We start from the raw sequence: 26,112 nt of genomic DNA, 5'->3' as shown, positions 1-26,112 counted from the left end.
TATGAGATGGAGAGAGAGAGCAAGGGAGGCAGAGAGGTATGAAGTATGAGATGGAGAGAGAGAGGGCAAGGGAGGCAGAGAGGTATGAAGTATGAGATGGAGAGAGAGAGGGCAAGGGAGGCAGAGAGGTATGAAGTATGAGATGGAGAGAGAGAGGGCAAGGGAGGCAGAAAGGTATGAAGTATGAGATGGAGAGAGAGAGCAAGGGAGGCAGAGAGGTATGAAGTATGAGATGGAGAGAGAGAGCAAGGGAGGCAGAGAGGTATGAAGTATGAGATGGAGAGAGAGAGCAAGGGAGGCAGAGAGGTATGAAGTATGAGATGGAGAGAAGGAAAGTGCTATCTAAAATAGAAATATGGATGGGAGCTGAGTGGATGAAGGTAGAGGGATAAAAAGGAGCGGATAAGAGAGGAGAGAAAAGAGATAGAGAGAACAGGGTAAAGAGGGAGAGAGGACAGGGTAAAGAGGGAGAGAGAACAGGGTAAAGAGGGAGAGAGGAGAGAAAAGAGATAGAGAGAACAGGGTAAAGAGGCAGAGAGGACAGGGTAAAGAGGAGAGAGAACAGGGTAAAGAGGAGAGAGAACAGGGTAAAGAGGGAGAGAGGAGAGAAAAGAGATAGAGAGAACAGGGTAAAGAGGGAGAGAGGACAGGGTAAAGAGGAGAGAGGAGAGAAAAGAGATAGAGAGAACAGGGTAAAGAGGGAGAGAGGACAGGGTAAAGAGGGAGAGAGAACAGGGTAAAGAGGGAGAGAGGAGAGAAAAGAGATAGAGAGAACAGGGTAAAGAGGGAGAGAGAACAGGGTAAAGAGGGAGAGAGAACAGGGTAAAGAGGGAGAGAGGAGAGAAAAGAGATAGAGAGAACAGGGTAAAGAGGGAGAGAGGACAGGGTAAAGAGGGAGAGAGGAGAGAAAAGAGATAGAGAGAACAGGGTAAAGAGGGAGAGAGGACAGGGTAAAGAGGGAGAGAGAACAGGGTAAAGAGGAGAGAGGGAGAGAAAAGAGATAGAGAGAACAGGGTAAAGAGGGAGAGAGGACAGGGTAAAGAGGAGAGAGGAGAGAAAAGAGATAGAGAGAACAGGGTAAAGAGGGAGAGAGGACAGGGTAAAGAGGGAGAGAGGACAGGGTAAAGAGGAGAGAGGACAGGGTAAAGAGGGAGAGAGGAGAGAAAAGAGATAGAGAGAACAGGGTAAAGAGGGAGAGAGGACAGGGTAAAGAGGGAGAGAGGAGAGAAAAGAGATAGAGAGAACAGGGTAAAGAGGGAGAGAGGACAGGGTAAAGAGGGAGAGAGGACAGGGTAAAGAGGGAGAGAGAACAGGGTAAAGAGGGAGAGAACAGGGTAAAGAGGGAGAGAGGATAGGGTAAAGAGGGAGAGAGGACAGGGTAAAGAGGGAGAGAGGAGAGAAAAGAGATAGAGAGAACAGGGTAAAGAGGGAGAGAGGACAGGGTAAAGAGGGAGAGAGGAGAGAAAAGAGATAGAGAGAACAGGGTAAAGAGGGAGAGATGACAGGGTAAAGAGGGAGAGAGGACAGGGTAAAGAGGGAGAGAGAACAGGGTAAAGAGGGAGAGAGGACAGGGTAAAGAGGGAGAGAGGAGAGAAAAGAGATAGAGAGAACAGGGTAAAGAGGGAGAGAGGACAGGGTAAAGAGGGAGAGAGGAGAGAAAAGAGATAGAGAGGACAGGGTAAAGAGCGAGAGAGAGAGGACAGGGTAAAGAGCGAGAGAGAGAGGACAGGGTAAAGAGCGAGAGAGGACAGGGTAAAGAGGGAGAGAGAACAGGGTAAAGAGGGAGAGAGGACAGGGTAAAGAGGGAGAGAGGACAGTGTAAAGATGGAGAGAGGACAGGGTAAAGAGGGAGAGAGGACAGGGTAAAGAGGGAGGGAGGACAGGGTAAAGAGGGAGAGAGGACAGGGTAAAGAGGGAGAGAGGACAGGGTAAAGAGGGAGAGAGGACAGGGTAAAGAGGGAGAGATGACATGTAAAGAGGGAGAGAGGACAGGGTAAAGAGGAGAGAGGACAGGGTAAAGAGGAGAGGACAGGGTAAAGAGGGAGAGAGGACAGGTTAAAGAGGGAGAGAGGACAGGGTAAAGAGGGAGAGAGGACAGGGTAAAGAGGGAGAGAGGACAGGGTAAAGAGGGAGAGAGGACAGGGTAAAGAGGGAGAGAGGACAGGGTAAAGAGGGAGAGAGGACAGGGTAAAGATGGAGAGAGGACAGATGGAGAGAGGCAGAGTATTACAGTGTAACATCTATGAGAGGCAGTGTATTACAGTGTAACATCTATGAGAGGCAGTGTATTACAGTGTAACATCTATGAGAGGCAGTGTATTACAGTGTAACATCTATGAGAGGCAGTGTATTACAGTGTAACATCTATGAGAGGCAGTGTATTACAGTGTAACATCTATGAGAGGCAGTGTATTACAGTGTAACATCTATGAGAGGCAGTGTATTACAGTGTAACATCTATGCCTTGCTGTGGATGCTTCTGCTACTGCAGCTTGACAGGACTGGAGTAATGTGTTGTTCAGGGTTATGGAGCACACACACATGTGCATGCATGCACACGAACACACACACCCACAGACAAGGTTCTCTCTCTCTCATAACATAGCATAACACTACATCATGTTCCATTGTTTTCTTTTTGTGTTGGAATAAAACATCACACAGTATTCCAAATCAAATCAAGTTGTATTTGTGACGAATACAACAGGTATAGACTTCACAGTGAAATGCTTACTTACGAGCCCTCTCCCAACAATGCAGAGTTGAAAGTAAGAAAATAAGGTAATAAAAATAGAAAATAGCAGCAGTGTATGTGGAGTGTTGTGTGTGTGTTGTCAATATGCATGTGTGAGTGGCGTGGTGGTCTTAGGCACTGATTCGCAGTGCTAGCGGTGCCACTAGAGATTCTGGGTTCATGTCCAGGCATCCGGCTGCCACATGGAGACCCATGGGGCGGCACACAATTGGCCCAAGGTCGTCCTGGTTAGGGGAGGGTTTGGCTAGCAGGGATGTCCTTGTCCCATCACGCACTAGTGACTCCTGTGGCGGGCCGGGCGCAGTGCACGGTCGCCAGGTGTACGGAGTTTCCCCTGAAGCATTGGTGCGGCTGGCTTCCGGGTTAAGTGGGCATTGTGTCATGAAGCAGTGCGGCTTGGTTGGGTTGTGTTTCGTAGGACGCACGGCTCTCGACCTTCGCCTCTCGCCAGTCCGTACAGAAGTTGCAGAAGTTGACACAAGTCTGTAACTACCAATTGGATATCACCAAAGTGGGGAGAAAAGGGGTAAAAAGTGTAACATCTACGCGCCTGTGTTTGTGTCTGTTCCTGTGTGAACGTGTGTTTGTAGCAGCACGGCCCAGGGTGAGCTGCGCTGCCGTGCCTCATTTAGCAGGGACACAAATGGAACAGCTCAGTCACACAGAGTCCCGGCAGAGTCCTCTATATGAGTATGGTAATGAGTCTGTATATGAACCTATATGATAAGGAATATGAGCTAACATGATAGGGTTGAGTGATTCACCAAAATGAACTGAGGTACGTCGCTCTGGATAAGAGCGTCTGCTAAATGACTTAAATGTAAATGTAAATGTACAGTATCTCTACCTGAAAGTACATCATATAAGTGACTGATAGCTGGTATACAGCAGTCATAAAAGTATTCCTTATTAACCTTGAAGACAGCATAGGCAGCAGCTCTATAGAGATGAGATGATGACTTGAATGAAATAATAAAGTCATCAAATAATGTTTTCATCAAATAAAACAAATGTCATATACACAACTGAAATATTTTTTCAGAATCGAACTGAAACCGAATCTACCTCAAATACCACTAATCGCTCAGCACTACTATGTGAGCGGGAATATGAACTCTGATGAGCCAAGTCACTTTCTGGACTGATCAAACATGGAGAGAAAAAAACAAGAAATCCAGAATAAACTTAATTTCCCAGAGAGAAGGGAAGGAAATAGAAACAACTGGTTGTGTTGCAGTGCAGACAGCAGGTAGACAACAACCACACAGCTTCTGCCAGCAGCCAATCACTGTTGTGGGGGTGTTAGTCTGTCTGTCTGTCTGCCTGTCTGTTTTCTGTTTGTGTTTGGGCTGGAGAGAGGCGTTTTCTTGCATCGAACCAAACCACTACAAAACCAGCCCTGCAGGCTGAAATAAAACAACAACAAACAGCTGTTGGTGGTGTGTGTGTGTGTGTGTGTGTGTGTGTGTGTGTGTGTGTGTGTGTGTGTGTGTGTGTGTGTGTGTGTGCGTGCGTGCGTGCGTGTGTGTGTGCGTGTGTGTGTGTTAACGAGCGCAGGGAGTGTGTGTGTGTGTGTGCGTGCGTGTGCGTGTGTGTGTTAACGAGCGCAGGGAGTGTGTGTGTGTGTGCGTGTGCGTGCGTGTGCGTGTGCGTGTGTGTGTGTGTGTGTGTATGTGTTAACGAGCGCAGGGAGTGTGTGTGTGTGTGTGTGCGTGCGTGCGTGTGTGTGTGTTAACGAGCGCAGGGTGTGTGTGTGTGTGTGTGTGTGTGTGAGGAAGTGAACGTGACAGATTTAACAGTCCACAGGGCAGCGACAGGCTGTTTCCTTTCTTATCCAGTCAGTGTTTCTGTTCAGCTCTGCCTGCATGGTTCTTTCAGCCTGCCTCTCTCTGGCTGCCTGTTTTTCTTAGTTACACACACTGCAGAATAGACACTACAAATGCACACAGCCCACCATGCACACTGTGAGCGAGCAGGTCTGGCTGAACACTCTACATTTTATTAATGTCACAGTGATTTAGTGAGCACAATACTGTACAGTGGAAAGCGCCATTGATTCACATTATTAGACATTTTATTGACTGCATAAAACTCTGGAATGGGCTGTCGCCTTTTTATTGGGGACCTACAAGGCAGGAATGGACACAAAACCATACATTGTGAAAATCTTCAGACAATGCAATTTTCGGTTCTCCAGTTCGAAGGACCGTATATTCACATCCAAGATCACACTGACACTAGTTCTCTTCCTGGTTCCACCTCTCTTATTCACCACCACTGTTATTCTCTCATATCTCTTTCTCTTACTCTCGTTCTCTCTCTTTATTTCTCTCTCTCATTCTCTCTCTTACACACACACACACACACACACACACACACACACACACACACACACACACACACACACACACACACACACACACACACACACACACACACACACACACACACACACACACACACACACACACACACACACACACACACACACACACACACACACACTCCCCCACCCCTAACCATTGTGTCTTCTGACTTCCCTAGGCTGGAACAAAAGAGTGAACTATGAGCCAGGCACAGGCAGCAAGCAGTTGTTTCCCAAGATGCATCTGGAGACGTGTGGAGGGCCTCTCTCCTCAGTGAGGACCATGGTGGAGCTACAGACCAGCCATATTGGGAAGGGCTGCGACCGGGAGACCTACTCTGAGAAGTCTCTGCAGAAACTCTGTGGTACGTACCTCATGGGATACATATTTATCTATAAATGGTCATAGGTAAGTAAATGTATTTCACTTGATTTACAATTAGAGATTTGTTGCATAACAGAACAGAGCCACTCCAGAAATCAACAGACTGAAGCCCCTAAATGACTAGTCCAATGCCAGTCAATAGTCTACAACACTCTTAATAAGAACACCAGTTAAACTCCCTAGACCCTTATCTGAATGCATAACTCCCTCTCCCCTCCCCTCTCCCACCCAGTTCCCTCTATATGCATGGTTCACCGCTAAAGAGCCTTTTCAAAGCCTCCCATAGTCATTAACTGATACCAAATAGAATACATTGTAATTGCTTTTTTAAAGCACAATCAATTTGAGATAATGTACAAAGACATCTGCAAACAGAATGTTGGGCTGTGCTTGGCTGCGGTGGCAGGGCTGCGGAGAGGAGAACTGAGGATGGAAGCCTCCACGCATCTATTTACTCCCAGAATCTAATCACTGCAAGTCAGAACCTTTACAAAGCCATGAATAGCAGGCGGGGAGAAACAGGACATTACAGACAGGCAGGAAAAAACATTAATTAATGCGCTGATGTCCTGTTATTAGTGGAAAACGAACAGATGCATGTTTCAATTGTCTATCTGGATGAACAGATATACCAGAGCGATGGGTCATATTGTATCATGTGGTTTATTTGGAGCGTTGCTGGGTTTTGGAGGTACTACTGTCACCATGTAATAGCTGTGTTATAAACATGTATAATAAGGCTTTACTAGGCCCCACACTGTTACAGTGGGAGTGAGGGCACACAAGTCAATGTTACTCGGGGTTTGTTAGCGTTGCAGAGGAGCACTGTGACCAGGCCAGAGTTATGTTTTTCAAGAAGATATGGAGTGGGCGTTGGAGAGAGAGAGAAAGAGAGAAAGAGAGAGAGAGAGAGAGAGAGAGAGAGAGAGAGAGAGAGAGAGAGAGAGAGAGAGAGAGAGAGAGAGAGAGAGAGAGAGAGAGAGAGAGAGAGAGAGAGAAAGAAAGATAAAAAGAAAGAGAGAGAAAGAGAAAGAGAGAGAGAGAGAGAGAGAGAGAGAGAGAGGATTCATTAATTTAATGTTCTGACGGATGGGTTTGTTTTCCTGTGAAAGGATCACATAACAACAGTCTCTTCTCCGCTGTAACTTCTCCGCTGTGTGGGGAATTATCACTCGTTATTAACACTGAAAACAACATGAATTACAGCCATCCCTTCTTTCTTTCCATTACCATGGTGTTCTGTTTGTTTCTTAGTGTCCATGGAGGTAGATTAAGCAGTATGTACTCTATGCATGGAGGTAGATAAATAAAGCAGTATGTACTCTATGCATGGAGGTAGATTAAGCAGTATGTACTCTATGCATGGAGGTAGATTAAGCAGTATGTACTCTATGCATGGAGGTAGATAAATAAAGCAGTATGTACTCTATGCGTGGAGGTAGATAAATAAAGCAGTATGTACTCTATCCATGGAGGTAGATTAAGCAGTATGTACTCTATGCATGGAGGTAGATTAAGCAGTATGTACTCTATGCATGGAGGTAGCTAAATAAAGCAGTATGTACTCTATGCATGTGTAACGACGTTCGTCTGTTGTAAGAAGAGAGTCAGACCGAAATGCAGCGTGTAGGTTACTCATGACTTTAATGAATGAAAACGGTACATGAAATAACTGATATAAGAAAACAACAAACTAAACGTGAAACTAATTACAGCCTATCTGGTGACTACAACACAGAGACAGGAACAAACACCCACAAAATACAAAGCGAACTCAGGCTACCTAAATACGGTTCCCAATCAGAGACAACGATAAGCACCTGACTCCAATTGAGAATCGCCTCAGGCAGCCAAGCCTATACAACACCCCTAATTAGCCGCGATCCCAAATACTACAAACCCCAATACGAAAAACAACATATAAACCCATGACACACCCTGGCCTACCCAAACATATAACAAAAACACAAAATACAATGACCAAGGCGTGACAGCATGGAGGTACATAAATAAAGCAGTTTGTACTCTATGCATGGAGGTAGATTAAGCAGTATGTACTCTATGCATGGAGGTAGATAAATAAAGCAGTATGTAATCTATGCATGGAGGTAGATTACGCAGTATGTACCCTATGCATGGAGGTAGATTACGCAGTATGTACCCTATGCATGGAGGTAGATTACGCAGTATGTACCCTATGCATGGAGGTAGATAAATAAAGCAGTATGTAATCTATGCATGGAGGTAGATAAATAAAGCAGTATGTAATCTATGCATGGAGGTAGATTACGCAGTATGTACCCTATGCATGGAGGTAGATTACGCAGTATGTACCCTATGCATGGAGGTAGATTACGCAGTATGTACCCTATGCATGGAGGTAGATAAATAAAGCAGTTTGTACTCTATGCATGGAGGTAGATAAATAAAGCAGTATGTACTCTATTCATAGAGGTAGCTAAATAAAGCAGTTTGTACTCTATGCATGGAGGTAGATTAAGCAGTATGTACTCTATGTATGGAGGTAGATTAAGCAGTATGTACTCTATGCATGGAGGTAGATTAAGCAGTATGTACTCTATGCATGGAGGTAGATAAATAAAGCAGTATGTAATCTATGCATGGAGGTAGATGAATAAAGCAGTATGTAATCTATGCATGGAGGTAGATAAATAAAGCAGTATGTACTCTATGCGTGGAGGTAGATTAAGCAGTATGTACTCTATGCATGGAGGTAGATTAAGCAGTATGTACTCTATGCATGGAGGTAGATAAATAAAGCAGTATGTACTCTATGCATGGAGGTAGATAAATAAAACAGTATGTAATCTATGCATGGAGGTAGATGAATAAAGCAGTATGTAATCTATGCATGGAGGTAGATAAATAAAGCAGTATGTACTCTATGCGTGGAGGTAGATTAAGCAGTATGTACTCTATGCATGGAGGTAGATTAAGCAGTATGTACTCTATGCATGGAGGTAGATAAATAAAGCAGTATGTACTCTATGCGTGGAGGTAGATTAAGCAGTATGTACTCTATGCATGGTGGTAGATTAAGCAGTATGTACTCTATGCATGGAGGTAGATAAATAAAGCAGTATGTACTCTATGCATGGAGGTAGATTAAGCAGTATGTACTCTATGCATGGAGGTAGATAAATAAAGCAGTATGTACTCTATGCATGGAGGTAGATAATTAAAACAGTATGTAATCTATGCATGGATGTAGATTAAGCAGTATGTACTCTATCCATGGAGGTAGATAAATAAAGCAGTATGTACTCTATGCATGGAGGTAGATAAATAAAGCAGTATGTACTCTATCCATGGAGGTAGATAAATAAAGCAGTATGTACTCTATGCATGGAGGTAGATAAATAAAGCAGTATGTAATCTATGCATGGAGGTAGATTAAGCAGTATGTACTCTATGCATGGAGGTAGATTAAGCAGTATGTAATCTATGCATGGAGGTAGATAAATAAAGCAGTATGTAATCTATGCATGGAGGTAGATAATTAAAACAGTATGTAATCTATGCATGGAGGTAGATTAAGCAGTATGTACTCTATCCATGGAGGTAGATAAATAAAGCAGTATGTACTCTATGCATGGAGGTAGATAAATAAAGCAGTATGTAATCTATGCATGGAGGTAGATGAATAAAGCAGTATGTAATCTATGCATGGAGGTAGATAAATAAAGCAGTATGTACTCTATGCATGGAGGTAGATGAATAAAGCAGTATGTAATCTATGCATGGAGGTAGATAAATAAAGCAGTATGTACTCTATGCATGGAGGTAGATAAATAAAGCAGTATGTACTCTATGCATGGAGGTAGATAAATAAAGCAGTATGTACTCTATGCATGGAGGTAGATAAATAAAGCAGTATGTAATCTATGCATGGAGGTAGATGAATAAAGCAGTATGTAATCTATGCATGGAGGTAGATAAATAAAGCAGTATGTAATCTATGCATGGAGGTAGATAAATAAAGCAGTATGTACTCTATGCATGGAGGTAGATAAATAAAGCAGTATGTAATCTATGCATATAGGTAGATAAATAAAGCAGTATGTAATCTATGCATAGAGGTAGATAAATAAAGCAGTTTGTACTCTATGCATGGAGGTAGATAAATAAAGCAGTTTGTACTCTATGCATGGAGGTAGATTAAGCAGTATGTACTCTATTCATAGAGGTAGATTAATAAAGCAGTTTGTACTCTATGCATGGAGGTAGATTAAGCAGTATGTACTCTATTCATAGAGGTAGATTAATAAAGCAGTTTGTACTCTATGCATGGAGGTAGATTAAGCAGTATGTACTCTATGCATGGAGGTAGATAAATAAAGCAGTATGTACTCTATGCATGGAGGTAGATGAATAAAGCAGTATGTAATCTATGCATGGAGGTAGATACATAAAGCAGTATGTAATCTATGCATGGAGGTAGATAATTAAAACAGTATGTAATCTATGCATGGAGGTAGATTAAGCAGTATGTACTCTATCCATGGAGGTAGATAAATAAAGCAGTATGTACTCTATGCATGGAGGTAGATAAATAAAGCAGTATGTAATCTATGCATGGAGGTAGATGAATAAAGCAGTATGTAATCTATGTATGGAGGTAGATAAATAAAGCAGTATGTACTCTATGCATGGAGGTAGATAAATAAAGCAGTATGTACTCTATGCATGGAGGTAGATAAATAAAGCAGTATGTAATCTATGCATGGAGGTAGATGAATAAAGCAGTATGTAATCTATGCATGGAGGTAGATAAATAAAGCAGTATGTACTCTATGCATGGAGGTAGATAAATAAAGCAGTATGTAATCTATGCATGGAGGTAGATGAATAAAGCAGTATGTAATCTATGCATGGAGGTAGATAAATAAAGCAGTATGTACTCTATGCATGGAGGTAGATGAATAAAGCAGTATGTAATCTATGCATGGAGGTAGATAAATAAAGCAGTATGTACTCTATGCATGGAGGTAGATAAATAAAGCAGTATGTACTCTATGCATGGAGGTAGATAAATAAAGCAGTATGTAATCTATGCATGGAGGTAGATAAATAAAGCAGTATGTAATCTATGCATGGAGGTAGATGAATAAAGCATTATGTAATCTATGCATGGAGGTAGATAAATAAAGCAGTATGTACTCTATGCATGGAGGTAGATAAATAAAGCAGTATGTAATCTATGCATGGAGGTAGATAAATAAAGCAGTATGTAATCTATGCATGGAGGTAGATAAATAAAGCAGTATGTACTCTATGCATGGAGGTAGATAAATAAAGCAGTATGTAATCTATGCATGGAGGTAGATGAATAAAGCAGTATGTACTCTATGCATGGAGGTAGATTAAGCAGTATGTACTCTATGCATGGAGGTAGATAAATAAAGCAGTATGTAATCTATGCATGGAGGTAGATGAATAAAGCAGTATGTAATCTATGCATGGAGGTAGATAAATAAAGCAGTATGTACTCTATGCGTGGAGGTAGATTAAGCAGTATGTACTCTATGCATGGAGGTAGATTAAGCAGTATGTACTCTATGCATGGAGGTAGATAAATAAAGCAGTATGTACTCTATGCATGGAGGTAGATAAATAAAACAGTATGTAATCTATGCATGGAGGTAGATGAATAAAGCAGTATGTAATCTATGCATGGAGGTAGATAAATAAAGCAGTATGTACTCTATGCGTGGAGGTAGATTAAGCAGTATGTACTCTATGCATGGGGGTAGATTAAGCAGTATGTACTCTATGCATGGAGGTAGATAAATAAAGCAGTATGTACTCTATGCGTGGAGGTAGATTAAGCAGTATGTACTCTATGCATGGAGGTAGATTAAGCAGTATGTACTCTATGCATGGAGGTAGATAAATAAAGCAGTATGTACTCTATGCATGGAGGTAGATAATTAAAACAGTATGTAATCTATGCATGGATGTAGATTAAGCAGTATGTACTCTATCCATGGAGGTAGATAAATAAAGCAGTATGTACTCTATGCATGGAGGTAGATAAATAAAGCAGTATGTACTCTATCCATGGAGGTAGATAAATAAAGCAGTATGTACTCTATGCATGGAGGTAGATAAATAAAGCAGTATGTAATCTATGCATGGAGGTAGATGAATAAAGCAGTATGTAATCTATGCATGGAGGTAGATTAAGCAGTATGTACTCTATGCATGGAGGTAGATAAATAAAGCAGTATGTAATCTATGCATAGAGGTAGATAAATAAAGCAGTTTGTACTCTATGCATGGAGGTAGATTAAGCAGTATGTACTCTATTCATAGAGGTAGATTAATAAAGCAGTTTGTACTCTATGCATGGAGGTAGATTAAGCAGTATGTACTCTATGCATGGAGGTAGATAAATAAAGCAGTATGTAATCTATGCATGGAGGTAGATAAATAAAGCAGTATGTAATCTATGCATGGAGGTAGATAATTAAAACAGTATGTAATCTATGCATGGAGGTAGATTAAGCAGTATGTACTCTATCCATGGAGGTAGATAAATAAAGCAGTATGTACTCTATGCATGGAGGTAGATAAATAAAGCAGTATGTAATCTATGCATGGAGGTAGATGAATAAAGCAGTATGTAATCTATGCATGGAGGTAGATAAATAAAGCAGTATGTACTCTATGCATGGAGGTAGATAAATAAAGCAGTATGTACTCTATGCATGGAGGTAGATAAATAAAGCAGTATGTAATCTATGCATGGAGGTAGATGAATAAAGCAGTATGTAATCTATGCATGGAGGTAGATAAATAAAGCAGTATGTACTCTATGCATGGAGGTAGATAAATAAAGCAGTATGTAATCTATGCATGGAGGTAGATGAATAAATCAGTATGTAATCTATGCATGGAGGTAGATAAATAAAGCAGTATGTACTCTATGCATGGAGGTAGATGAATAAAGCAGTATGTAATCTATGCATGGAGGTAGATAAATAAAGCAGTATGTACTCTATGCATGGAGGTAGATAAATAAAGCAGTATGTACTCTATGCATGGAGGTAGATAAATAAAGCAGTATGTACTCTATGCATGGAGGTAGATAAATAAAGCAGTATGTAATCTATGCATGGAGGTAGATAAATAAAGCAGTATGTAATCTATGCATGGAGGTAGATGAATAAAGCAGTATGTAATCTATGCATGGAGGTAGATAAATAAAGCAGTGTGTACTCTATGCATGGAGGTAGATAAATAAAGCAGTATGTAATCTATGCATGGAGGTAGATAAATAAAGCAGTATGTAATCTATGCATGGAGGTAGATAAATAAAGCAGTATGTACTCTATGCATGGAGGTAGATAAATAAAGCAGTATGTAATCTATGCATGGAGGTAGATGAATAAAGCAGTATGTAATCTATGCATGGAGGTAGATTAAGCAGTATGTAATCTATGCATGGAGGTAGATAAATAAAGCAGTATGTACTCTATGCATGGAGGTAGATTAAGCAGTATGTACTCTATGCATGGAGGTAGATTAAGCAGTATGTACTCTATGCATGGAGGTAGATAAATAAAGCAGTATGTACTCTATGCATGGAGGTAGATTAAGCAGTATGTACTCTATGCATGGAGGTAGATAAATAAAGCAGTATGTACTCTATGCATGGAGGTAGATTAAGCAGTATGTACTCTATGCATGGAGGTAGATTAAGCAGTGTGTACTCTATGCATGGAGGTAGATTAAGCAGTATGTACTCTATGCATGGAGGTAGATAAATAAAGCAGTATGTACTCTATGCATGGAGGTAGATTAAGCAGTATGTAATCTATGCATGGAGGTAGATAAATAAAGCAGTATGTACTCTATGCATGGAGGTAGATTAAGCAGTATGTAATCTATGCATGGAGGTAGATAAATAAAGCAGTATGTAATCTATGCATGGAGGTAGATAAATAAAGCAGTATGTACTCTATGCATGGAGGTAGATTAAGCAGTATGTACTCTATGCATGGAGGTAGATAAATAAAGCAGTATGTACTCTATGCATGGAGGTAGATTAAGCAGTATGTACTCTATGCATGGAGGTAGATTAAGCAGTATGTACTCTATGCATGGAGGTAGATAAATAAAGCAGTATGTACTCTATGCGTGGAGGTAGATAAATAAAGCAGTATGTAATCTATGCATGGAGGTAGATAAATAAAGCAGTATGTACTCTATGCATGGAGGTAGCTAAATAAAGCAGTATGTACTCTATGCATGGAGGTAGATAAATAAAGCAGTATGTACTCTATCCATGGAGGTAGATTAAGCAGTATGTACTCTATGCATGGAGGTAGATTAAGCAGTATGTACTCTATGCATGGAGGTAGCTAAATAAAGCAGTATGTACTCTATGCATGGAGGTAGATAAATAAAGCAGTATGTACTCTATCCATGGAGGTAGATTAAGCCGTATGTACTCTATGCATGGAGGTAGATAAATAAAGCAGTATGTACTCTATCCATGGAGGTAGATTAAGCAGTATGTACTCTATGCATGGAGGTAGATTAAGCAGTATGTACTCTATGCATGGAGGTAGCTAAATAAAGCAGTATGTACTCTATGCATGTGTAACGACGTTCGTCTGTTGTAAGAAGAGAGTCAGACCGAAATGCAGCGTGTAGGTTACTCATGACTTTAATGAATGAAAACGGTACATGAAATAACTGATATAAGAAAACAACAAACTAAACGTGAAACTAATTACAGCCTATCTGGTGACTACAACACAGAGACAGGAACAAACACCCACAAAATCCAAAGCGAACTCAGGCTACCTAAATACGGTTCCCAATCAGAGACAACGATAAGCACCTGACTCCAATTGAGAATCGCCTCAGGCAGCCAAGCCTATACAACACCCCTAATTAGCCGCGATCCCAAATACTACAAACCCCAATACGAAAAACAACATATAAACCCATGTCACACCCTGGCCTACCCAAACATATAACAAAAACACAAAATACAATGACCAAGGCGTGACAGCATGGAGGTACATAAATAAAGCAGTTTGTACTCTATGCATGGAGGTAGATTAAGCAGTATGTACTCTATGCATGGAGGTAGATAAATAAAGCAGTATGTAATCTATGCATGGAGGTAGATAAATAAAGCAGTATGTACTCTATGCATGGAGGTAGATAAATAAAGCAGTATGTAATCTATGCATGGAGGTAGATAAATAAAGCAGTATGTAATCTATGCATGGAGGTAGATAAATAAAGCAGTATGTAATCTATGCATGGAGGTAGATAAATAAAGCAGTATGTAATCTATGCATGGAGGTAGATAAATAAAGCAGTATGTAATCTATGCATGGAGGTAGATTACGCAGTATGTACTCTATGCATGGAGGTAGATTACGCAGTATGTACCCTATGCATGGAGGTAGATTACACAGTATGTACCCTATGCATGGAGGTAGATTACGCAGTATGTACCCTATGCATGGAGGTAGATAAATAAAGCAGTATGTACTCTATTCATAGAGGTAGCTAAATAAAGCAGTTTGTACTCTATGCATGGAGGTAGATTAAGCAGTATGTACTCTATGTATGGAGGTAGATTAAGCAGTATGTACTCTATGCATGGAGGTAGATTAAGCAGTATGTACTCTATGCATGGAGGTAGATAAATAAAGCAGTATGTAATCTATGCATGGAGGTAGATTAAGCAGTATGTAATCTATGCATGGAGGTAGATAAATAAAGCAGTATGTACTCTATGCATGGAGGTAGATAAATAAAGCAGTATGTACTCTATGTATGGAGGTAGATTAAGCAGTATGTACTCTATGCATGGAGGTAGATAAATAAAGCAGTATGTAATCTATGCATGGAGGTAGATAAATAAAGCAGTATGTAATCTATGCATGGAGGTAGATAAATAACGCAGTATGTAATCTATGCATGGAGGTAGATAAATAAAGCAGTATGTACTCTATGCGTGGAGGTAGATTAAGCAGTATGTACTCTATGCATGGAGGTAGATTAAGCAGTATGTACTCTATGCATGGAGGTAGATAAATAAAGCAGTATGTACTCTATGCGTGGAGGTAGATTAAGCAGTATGTACTCTATGCATGGAGGTAGATTAAGCAGTATGTACTCTATGCATGGAGGTAGATAAATAAAGCAGTATGTAATCTATGCATGGAGTTAGATAAATAAAGCAGTATGTACTCTATGCGTGGAGGTAGATTAAGCAGTATGTACTCTATGCATGGAGGTAGATTAAGCAGTATGTACTCTATGCATGGAGGTAGATAAATAAAGCAGTATGTACTCTATGCATGGAGGTAGATAAATAAAGCAGTATGTACTCTATGCATGGAGGTAGATAAATAAAGCAGTATGTAATCTATGCATGGAGGTAGATTAAGCAGTATGTACTCTATGCATGGAGGTAGATTAAGCAGTATGTACTCTATGCATGGAGGTAGATAAATAAAGCAGTATGTAATCTATGCATGGAGGTAGATAATTAAAACAGTATGTAATCTATGCATGGAGGTAGATTAAGCAGTATGTACTCTATGCATGGAGGTAGATAAATAAAGCAGTATGTACTCTATGCATGGAGGTAGATAAATAAAGCAGTATGTAATCTATGCATGGAGGTAGATAAATAAAGCAGTATGTAATCTATGCATGGAGGTAGATAAATAAAGCAGTATGTACTCTATGCATGGAGGTAGATTAAGCAGTATGTAATCTATGCATGGAGGTAGATAATTAAAACAGTATGTAATCTATGCATGGAGGTAGATTAAGCAGTATGTACTCTATGCATGGAGGTAGATAATTAAAACAGTATGTAATCTATGCATGGAGGTAGATTAAGCAGTATGTACTCTATGCATGGAGGTAGATAAATAAAGCAGTATGTACTCTATGCATGGAGGTAGATTAAGCAGTATGTAATCTATGCATGGAGGTAGATAATTAAAACAGTATGTAATCTATGCATGGAGGTAGATTAAGCAGTATGTACTCTATGCATGGAGGTAGATAAATAAAGCAGTATGTACTCTATGCATGGAGGTAGATAAATAAAGCAGTATGTAATCTATGCATGGAGGTAGATAAATAAAGCAGTATGTAATCTATGCATGGAGGTAGATAAATAAAGCAGTATGTACTCTATGCATGGAGGTAGATAAATAAAGCAGTATGTACTCTATGCATGGAGGTAGATAAATAAAGCAGTATGTACTCTATGCATGGAGGTAGATAAATAAAGCAGTATGTAATCTATGCATGGAGGTAGATAAATAAAGCAGTATGTACTCTATGCATGGAGGTAGATAAATAAAGCAGTATGTAATCTATGCATGGAGGTAGATAAATAAAGCAGTATGTAATCTATGCATGGAGGTAGATAAATAAAGCAGTATGTAATCTATGCATGGAGGTAGATTAAGCAGTATGTACTCTATGCATGGAGGTAGATAAATAAAGCAGTATGTACTCTATGCATGGAGGTAGATTAAGCAGTATGTACTCTATGCATGGAGGTAGATAAATAAAGCAGTATGTACTCTATGCATGGAGGTAGATTAAGCAGTATGTACTCTATGCATGGAGGTAGATTAAGCAGTGTGTACTCTATGCATGGAGGTAGATTAAGCAGTATGTACTCTATGCATGGAGATAGATAAATAAAGCAGTATGTACTCTATGCATGGAGGTAGATTAAGCAGTATGTAATCTATGCATGGAGGTAGATAAATAAAGCAGTATGTACTCTATGCATGGAGGTAGATTAAGCAGTATGTAATCTATGCATGGAGGTAGATAAATAAAGCAGTATGTACTCTATGCATGGAGGTAGATTAAGCAGTATGTACTCTATGCATGGAGGTAGATAAATAAAGCAGTATGTAATCTATGCATGGAGGTAGATTAAGCAGTATGTACTATATGCATGGAGGTAGATTAAGCAGTATGTAATCTATGCATGGAGGTAGATAAATAAAGCAGTATGTAATCTATGCATGGAGGTAGATAAATAAAGCAGTATGTACTCTATGCATGGAGGTAGATTAAGCAGTATGTACTATATGCATGGAGGTAGATAAATAAAGCAGTATGTACTCTATGCATGGAGGTAGATAAATAAAACAGTATGTACTCTATGCATAGCCATGGCTTCTGATGACTCTCGTCCACTCCTACCTTTGAAAGTCTGTTTCATTTGTCACAAATCAATATTTACATCCACTATCAATCTCTGAACATCGTTTACACATTAAGCCTGGACCTCTGGCTTATTCATAAATGATCATAGCCAAGGTCAGTCTGCACCATCTCTATATCTGTGTTGATTGGTATTTACAGTCCTGTGTTGTTGTGCTTCCTTATCTGTTCCCACGGCAACAATTACCCAGGGGCCTCGTCGGGCAGCACAGACCTTCTCCCTGCTCCCAGCATCTCCACCAATTGGACTGCTTCCCTTGTGACAGACAGTGGGCGGGACAGCGACCTCATCTTCCGGTTTGACGGGCGGCAAGCAGCAAAGATTCCTGACCAGATGGTACCACAGAACCTGACGGATCAGTTCACAATCGCCACGTGGATGAAGCATGGCCCCACTCCTGGACTGAGGGCGGAGAAAGAGACCCTGCTCTGCAACTCTGATAAGACAGGTGAGAAGAGGGGAAGGAAGGTAGGAGGGAAGAGAGTGGTGTGGCTGGGAGAGAAGTAAAGTGGGAAGGGCTGTGTGTAGAGGGGCAGGAACATTGAATGGGTGTGGTCTACTGACAAGAATGGGTTTATCTTCACTTAAGAGAAGGGGTCTTAATTCAAAGGTTGTGGTAATTTTAGGGAAGGTGTGTTACATGTACGCCCTCTTCTCTTTCTTCATCCCCTCTCCAGAGATGAACAGACACCACTACTCCCTTTACGTCCATAACTGTCGTCTGGTCTTCCTGCTCCGAAGAGACTTCACCCAGGTGGACACCTTCAGACCTGCAGAGTTCCACTGGAAACTGGAGCAGGTAGGCTACACAGTAGGCTTTGTGTACCTCAGTGATATTCATTTGTAATGTACTGTACCACTAAAGAGGGACAGCTTGTCCTTACGAGTGTGCTGTCTATGAAACATGATGTGATGTTCAGATGGCCTGGACCAACAACTCCATCTAGAGGCTCTTGTTCAACACCTAAAGTCCTTCATCCCAGAACCTCTCTAAAAGCCTCGATGCACAGAGCAGTTGAGACTGTTTTAGACCTAGACATATGAAGACCATCTCTATTGAAAATATGTCCTTCGCCGTTATGTCCTTCGGCGCGTGTGTGTGTGTGTGTGTGTGTGTGTGTGTGTGTGTGTGTGTGTGTGTGTGTGTGTGTGTGTGTGTGTGTGTGTGTGTGTGTGTGTGTGTGTGTGTGTGTGTGTGTGTGTGTGTGTGTTTCCTCTGGGGATGAAGGTGGGCTGGCAGTGAGGATACAGTGACTTGCAAAATGATTCACCACCTTGGAATGTTTCCTATTTTGTTGCCTTACAACCTGGAATAAACATTGATTTTTTTGGGGGGGGCTTGTATATCATTTCATTTACACAACATGCATAACACTTTTAAGATACAAAATATTTTTTCTCGTGAAACAAACAAGAAATAAGACCAAAAAAAAAACAGAAAACTTGAGCGTGCATAACTATTCACCCCACCAAAGTCAATACTTTGTACAGTCACCTTTTGCAGCAATTACAGCTGCAAATCTCTTGGGGTATGTCTCTATAAGCTTGGCACATCTAGTCACTGGAATTGTTGCCCATTCTTCAAGGCAAACTGCTCCAGCTCCTTCAAGTTGGATGGGTTCCGCTGGTGTACAGCAAACTTTAAGTCATAGCACAGATTCTCAATTGGATTGAAGTCTGAATTTTGACTAGGCCATTCCAAGACATTTAAATGTTTCCTCTTAAACCACTTGAGTGTTGCTTTAGCAGTATGCTTAGTATGCTTTAGTCATTGTCCTGCTGGAAGGTGAACCTCCATCCCAGTCTCAAATCTCTCGAAGACTGAAACAGGTTTCCTTCAAGAATTTCCCAGTATTTAGCACCATCCATCATTCCTTTAATTCTGACCAGTTTCCCAGTCCCTGCCGATGAAAAACATCCCCAAAGCATGATGCTGCCACCACCATGCTTCACTGTGGAGATCAAGTCAAATCAAATCGAAGTTTATTTGTCATGTGCGCCGAATACAAACCTTACAATGAAATGCTTACTTAGAGGCTCTAACCAACAGTGCAATTTGTAAAAAATAAAAATAAAAAGTGTTAGGGAACAATAGGTAAGTAAAGAAGTAAAAACAACAGTAAAAGGACAGTTAAAAATAACAGTAGCGGGGCTAAATACAGTAGAGAGTCTATATACAGTAGAGAGGCTATATACAGTAGAGAGGCTATATACAGTAGTGAGGCTATATACAGTAGAGAGTCTATATACAGTAGAGAGGCTATATACAGTAGAGTCTATATACAGTAGTGAGGCTATATACAGTAGAGTCTATATACAGTAGTGAGGCTATATACAGTAGAGAGTCTATATACAGTAAAGTCTATATACAGTAGTGAGGGTATATACAGTAGAGAGTCTATATACAGTAGAGTCTATATACAGTAGTGAGGCTATATACAGTAGAGTCTATATACAGTAGAGAGGCTATATACAGTAGAGAGTCTATATACAGTAGAGAGGCTATATACAGTAGTGAGGCTATATACAGTAGAGAGTCTATATACAGTAGTGAGGCTCTATACAGTAGAGAGTCTATATACAGTAGTGAGGCTATATACAGTAGAGAGTCTATATACAGTAGAGTCTATATACAGTAGTGAGGCTATATACAGTAGAGAGTCTATATACAGTAGAGTCTATATACAGTAGTGAGGCTATATACAGTAGAGTCTATATACAATAGAGAGGCTATATACAGTAGGGAGTCTATATACAGTAGAGAGGCTATATACAGTAGTGAGGCTATATACAGTAGAGAGTCTATATACAGTAGTGAGGCTATATACAGTAGTGAGGCTCTATACAGTAGAGAGTCTATATACAGTAGTGAGGCTCTATACAGTAGAGAGTCTATATACAGTAGTGAGGCTATATACAGTAGAGAGTCTATATACAGTAGATAGGCTATATACAGTAGAGGGTATATATACAGTAGTGAGGCTATATACAGTAGAGAGTCTATATACAGTAGAGAGTATATATACAGTAGTGAGGCTATATACAGTAGAGAGGCCCTATACAGTAGTGAGGCTATATACAGTAGAGAGACTATATACAGTAGTGAGGCTATATACAGTAGAGATACTATATACAGTAGTGAGGCTATATACAGTAGAGAGGCTATATACAGTAGTGAGGCTCTATACAGTAGTCAGGCTATATACAGTAGAGAGTCTATATACAGTAGTGAGGCTCTATACAGTAGTGAGGCTTTATACAGTAGAGAGTCTATATACAGTAGTGAGGCTATATACAGTAGTGAGGCTCTATACAGTAGTGAGGCTTTATACAGTAGAGAGTCTATATACAGTAGTGAGGCTATATACAGTAGTGAGGCTCTATACAGTAGTAAGGCTATATACAGTAGTGAGGCTCTATACAGTAGTGAGGCTATATACAGTAGAGAGGCTATATACAGTAGCGAGGCTATATACAGTAGCGAGACTATATACAGTAGAGAGGCTATATACTGTAGCGAGGCTATATACAATGGCGAGGCTATATACAGTAGCCGGGCTATATACAGTAGCGGGGCTATATTCAGTAGCGAGGCTATATACAGTACAGAGGCTATAACAGTAGCGAGGCTATAATTGTAGCGAGGCTATAAAAGTAACGAGGCTATAAAAGTAGCGAGGCTATAACAGTAGCGAGGCTATATACAGTAGCGAGACTATAACAGTAGCGAGGCTATAACAGTACCGAGGCTATATACAGTAGCGAGGCTATAAAAGTAGCGAGGCTATATACAGTAGCGAGGCTATAACAGTAGCGAGGCTATATACAGTAGCGAGACTATAACAGTAGCGAGGCTATAACAGTAGCGAGGCTATATACAGTAGCGAGGCTATATACAGTAGCGAGGATATAACAATTACGAGGCTATATACAGTAGCGAGGCTATAACATTAGCGAGGCTATAACAGTAGCGAGGCTATATACAGTTGCGAGGCTATAACAGTAGCGAGGCTATATACAGGCACTGGTTAGTCGGGCTGATTGAGATAGTATGTACACGTAGATATGGTTAAAGTGACTATGCATATACAGTATGATAAACAGAGAGTAGCAGTAGTGTAAAAGAGGGGTTAGGGTGGTGATGGGTGGTGGGACACAATGCAGATAGCCCGGTTAGCCAATGTGCGGGGGTACTGGTTGGTAGGGCTAATTGAGATAGTATGTACATGAATGTATTGTTACAGTGACTATGCATATATCATAAACAGAGAGTAGCAGTAGTGTAAAAGAGGGGTTGGGGGTGATGGGTGGTGGGACTCAATGCAGATAGCCCTGTTAGCCAAAGTGCGGGGGCACTGGTTGGTCAGGCTAATTGAGATAGTAGGTACATGAATGTATTGTTAAAGTGACTATGCATATATAATAAACAGAGAGTAGCAGCAGCGTAAAAGGGGGGTTTGGGGGGGGCACACAATGCAAATAGTCCGGATAGCCATTTGATTACCTGTTCAGGAGTCTTATGGCTTGGGGGTAAAAACTGTTGAGAAGCCTTTTTGTCCTAAACTTGGCACTCTGGTACCACTTGCCATGTGGTATTAGAGTGAATAGTCTATGACTGGGGTGGCTGGGGTCTTTGACAATGTTTAGGGCCTTCTTCTGACACTGCCTGGTGTAGAAGTCCTGGATGGCAGGCAGCTTAGTCCCAGTGGTGTTCTGGGCCGTACGCACTACCCTCTGTAGTGCCTTGCGGTCGGAGGCCGAGCAGAAGCCGTACGAGGCAGTGATGCAACCAGTCAAGATGCTCTCGATGTTGCAGCTGTTGAACCTTTTGAGGATCTGTGGACTCATACCAAATCTTTTTATTTTCCTGAGGGGATTAGGCTTTGTCATGCCCTCTTCATGACTGTCTTGGTGTGTTTGGACCATTCTAGTTTGTTGTTGAGGTGGACACCAAGGAACTTGAAGCTCTCAACCTGCTCCACTACAGCCCCATCGATGAGAATGGGGTCATGCTCGGTCCTCCTTTTCCTGTATTTCACAATCATCTCTTTCATCTTGGTTACGTTGAGGGATAGGTTGTAAATTCTGGCACCACCCGGCCAGGTTTTTGACCTCCTCCCTATAGGCTGTCTCGTTTTGTCGGTGATCAGGCCTACCATTGTTGTTTCGTCTACAAACTTAATGATGGTGTTGGAGTCGTGCCTGGCAATGCAGTCGTGGATGAACAGGGAGTATAGGAAGGGACTGAGCATGCACCCCTGAGGAGCTCCAGTGTTGAGGATCAGAGTGACAGATGTGTTGCTGCCTACCCTCACTTGGGCACAAGGACTATGGTGGTCTGCTTGAATATGTTGATATTACAGACTCAATCAGAAACATGTTGAAAATGTCAGTGAAGACACCTGCCAGTTGGCAGCCCATGCCCAGAGCACACGTCCTGGTAATCCATCTGGCCCCGCAGCCTTATGAATGTTGACCTGTTTAAAGGTCTTACTCACGTCAGCTACGGAGGATGGTGTTCTCGGGGATGATGAGAGGTGTTGGGTTTGCGCCAGACATAGCATTTTATTTGATGCCCAAATAGCTTCATTTTAGTCTCATCTGACCAGAGTGCCTTCATACATATGTATGGGGAGTTTCCCACATGCCATTTGGCAAACACCAAATGGGTTTGCTTATTTTTTTCTTTAAGCAATGGCTTTTTCCTGGCCACTCTCTTATAAAGCCCAGCTCTGTGAAGTGTACGGCTTGAAGTGGTCCTATGGACATATACTCCAATCTCCGCTGTGGAGCTTTGCAGCTCCTTCAGGGTAATCTTTGGTCTCTTTGTTGCCTCTCTGATTAATGCCCTCCTTGCCTGGTCCCTGAGTTTTGGTGGGCGACCCTCTTGGCAGGTTTGTTGTGCCGTATTCTTTCCATTTTTTAATCATTGATTTAATGGTGCTCTGTGGGATATTCAAAGTTTTGGATATTTTTTTATAACCCAACCCTGATCTGTACTTCTCCACAACTTTGTCCCTGACCTGTTTGGAGAGCTCCTTGGTTTTCATGGTGCCGCTTGCTTGGTGGTGCCCCTTGCTTAGTGGTGTTGGAGACTCTGGGGCCTTTCAGAACAGGTGTATATATACTGACATCATGTGACAGATCATGTAACACTTAGATTGCACACAGGAGGACATTATTGAACTAATTATGTGACTTTTGAAGGTAATTGGTTGCACCAGGTCTTATTTAGGGGCTTCATAGCGAAGGGGTGAATACATATGCACCACCACTTTTCCTTGGTAATTCTTTGAAACAAGTCATCTTTTAAATTTCACTTCACCAATTTAGACTATTTTGTGTATCTCCATTACATGAAATCCAAATAAAAATCCATTTAAATTACAGGTTGTAATGCAAAAAAATAAGAAAAACGCCAAGGGGGGATGAATACTTTTGCAAAGCACTGTATGTTTGTCTGTAGCTACATTGACTCTTGGCCAAACCTAGCGGGCTGACATATGTGTTTATGTACAGTGTGTGGGTGGGTGACAGCAGCAGCTCCCTCTCGCCTGAGGATGTGTCTGTCTCAAGGTTGGCCTGGTCACGCTTATTGTCAGTCTCCAGACCCTGAACGCAGCTCTCTGATTGGACAAAAGAGACGAGCAGCTGAAGCCGGGCAGTGAGAGGCAGAGTACTGGGGCTGCTGGGTAATTTGAGGACAGATCGCTGGCTGTGATTTGAGGAAGGACTGGGGGTCAGAGCGTGACCTTGTGACCGGGGTTGACCATTTGTGAGTCACCATCTGGAGAAGTTCTGTAACATTTCAGAACAAGACATGGCAGCCTGTCTCTCCACAGTCCTTGCTTTCTCCTCATCTCTCTATCTCTAAAATGACACAATACATGATTTAGAAGAAAAGAAACGCACACCTATTAAGACGAGGTGCTGACTAGCGGAGTAGAAAACTTGAAAATGAAAGAGAGCCGCACACTCTAGGAGCTCAGATGCAAAAATGTAATTACCAACGTTTCGACAGCCAAGCTGTCTTCATCAGGGTATAATCACAAACACTGCGGGATGACTTGTTTATGTAGTGTCAAAAGACACAGGTGTCTGTAATCATGGCCAAGAGTGGCCTAATATCATTGGTTATCATTGGTAATTATCAAATATTAAAATGTCCTAAAAGAACAGCATACAAACAACAAGTGCATAGCATACGATCATAGATTAATTTGACTACACAAGCTTTCAAACAATTACAATGGCAAATTACAAAGCCACAATTGGTGGCTGACTAAATACTTTCTTCCCCCCACTGTATGTTGATGTTGGGGTGGTACTGGAGATGATGAACATGAAGTTCATAAATTGTGAAGTTCCCTTTTAACTTGGACAACTTGGACACCACTGGACATGCTGTGTATAGCACAGATCATACAACGAGTGTACAAAAAATTAAGAACACCGTTCCATTGACTGACCAGGTCAATCCAGGTGAAAGCTTTTATCCCTTATTGATGTCACTTGTTAAATTCACTACAATCAGTGTAGATTATGGATTTTTAAACTGAGACAATACCGACATGGATTGTGTATGTGTGCCATTCAGAGGGTGAATGGGCAAGACAAAATATTGAATTGCCTTTGAACAGGGTATGGTAGTAGGTGCCAGGTGCACCAGTTTGAGTGTGTCAAGAACTGCAACGCTCCTGGGGTTTTTATACTCACCAGTTTCCCGTTTGTATCAAGAATGGTCCAGCACCAAAAGGACATCCGGCTAACTTGACACAACCGTAGGAAGTATTGGAGTCCATATGGGCCAGCACCCCTGTGGACACCTTGTTGACTCCACGCCCTGACCAATTCAGGCTGTTCTGAGGGCAAAAGGTGGAGGTGTAACTCAATATCAGGAAGGTGTTTCTAATGTTCGGTGTAGACATCCATGAATGTAGATTGTAATTCCTGTTGAAAGGTCTAGGAAACATCCAACAGTTTGTGACTGAATGTAGCTTGTCATCTGGCGGTTTAAGACGAGGAAATAAAATAAAATATGCATGACTGAAAGTGAGAAAGAAAAACCAGACAGAGAAAGACAACCTCTGATCATTTGGATATAAACGGTGTCTCAGCTGTGTGTGGAAATTGAACGTCTAAGTGACATCATTTCCTGGGGGCGATTCCATGAAAACGGAGTAGGCTTTTAAATGAAAGCAATCTGAAAAACACACAGGGGATGATTCAGTCACTTTTACATCACTGGAGCGTTGGAATAGAACAAGATAGTCAGAAGTGGTGTGTTTTAAATGCAGTCATGGGAGACTGTTAACTAGTTAACATTACCTGTTTACACTACCTGTTAA

At 41.2% G+C, this 26,112-nt stretch overlaps 1 protein-coding gene across 1 annotated transcript in view; it reads left to right on the top strand.

The window, feature by feature from the left end:
- LOC124018156 (calsyntenin-2-like) overlaps positions 1–26,112 on the top strand; it is a 156,097-nt gene that overhangs the window by 8,626 nt on the left and 121,359 nt on the right. Inside the window, exons 3-6 of the mRNA XM_046333424.1 lie at positions 3,346–3,450; positions 5,300–5,485; positions 17,955–18,212; positions 18,442–18,563. Of these exons, the coding sequence (XP_046189380.1) occupies positions 3,346–3,450; positions 5,300–5,485; positions 17,955–18,212; positions 18,442–18,563 (671 nt within the window). The remainder of the gene's footprint in view (positions 1–3,345; positions 3,451–5,299; positions 5,486–17,954; positions 18,213–18,441; positions 18,564–26,112) is intronic.

The sequence above is a fragment of the Oncorhynchus gorbuscha genome, unplaced genomic scaffold (genome assembly GCF_021184085.1).
Source record: "Oncorhynchus gorbuscha isolate QuinsamMale2020 ecotype Even-year unplaced genomic scaffold, OgorEven_v1.0 Un_scaffold_40:::fragment_4:::debris, whole genome shotgun sequence".
Classification (NCBI taxonomy): domain Eukaryota; kingdom Metazoa; phylum Chordata; class Actinopteri; order Salmoniformes; family Salmonidae; genus Oncorhynchus; species Oncorhynchus gorbuscha.
This window is presented reverse-complemented; position numbering and strand designations above follow the sequence as displayed.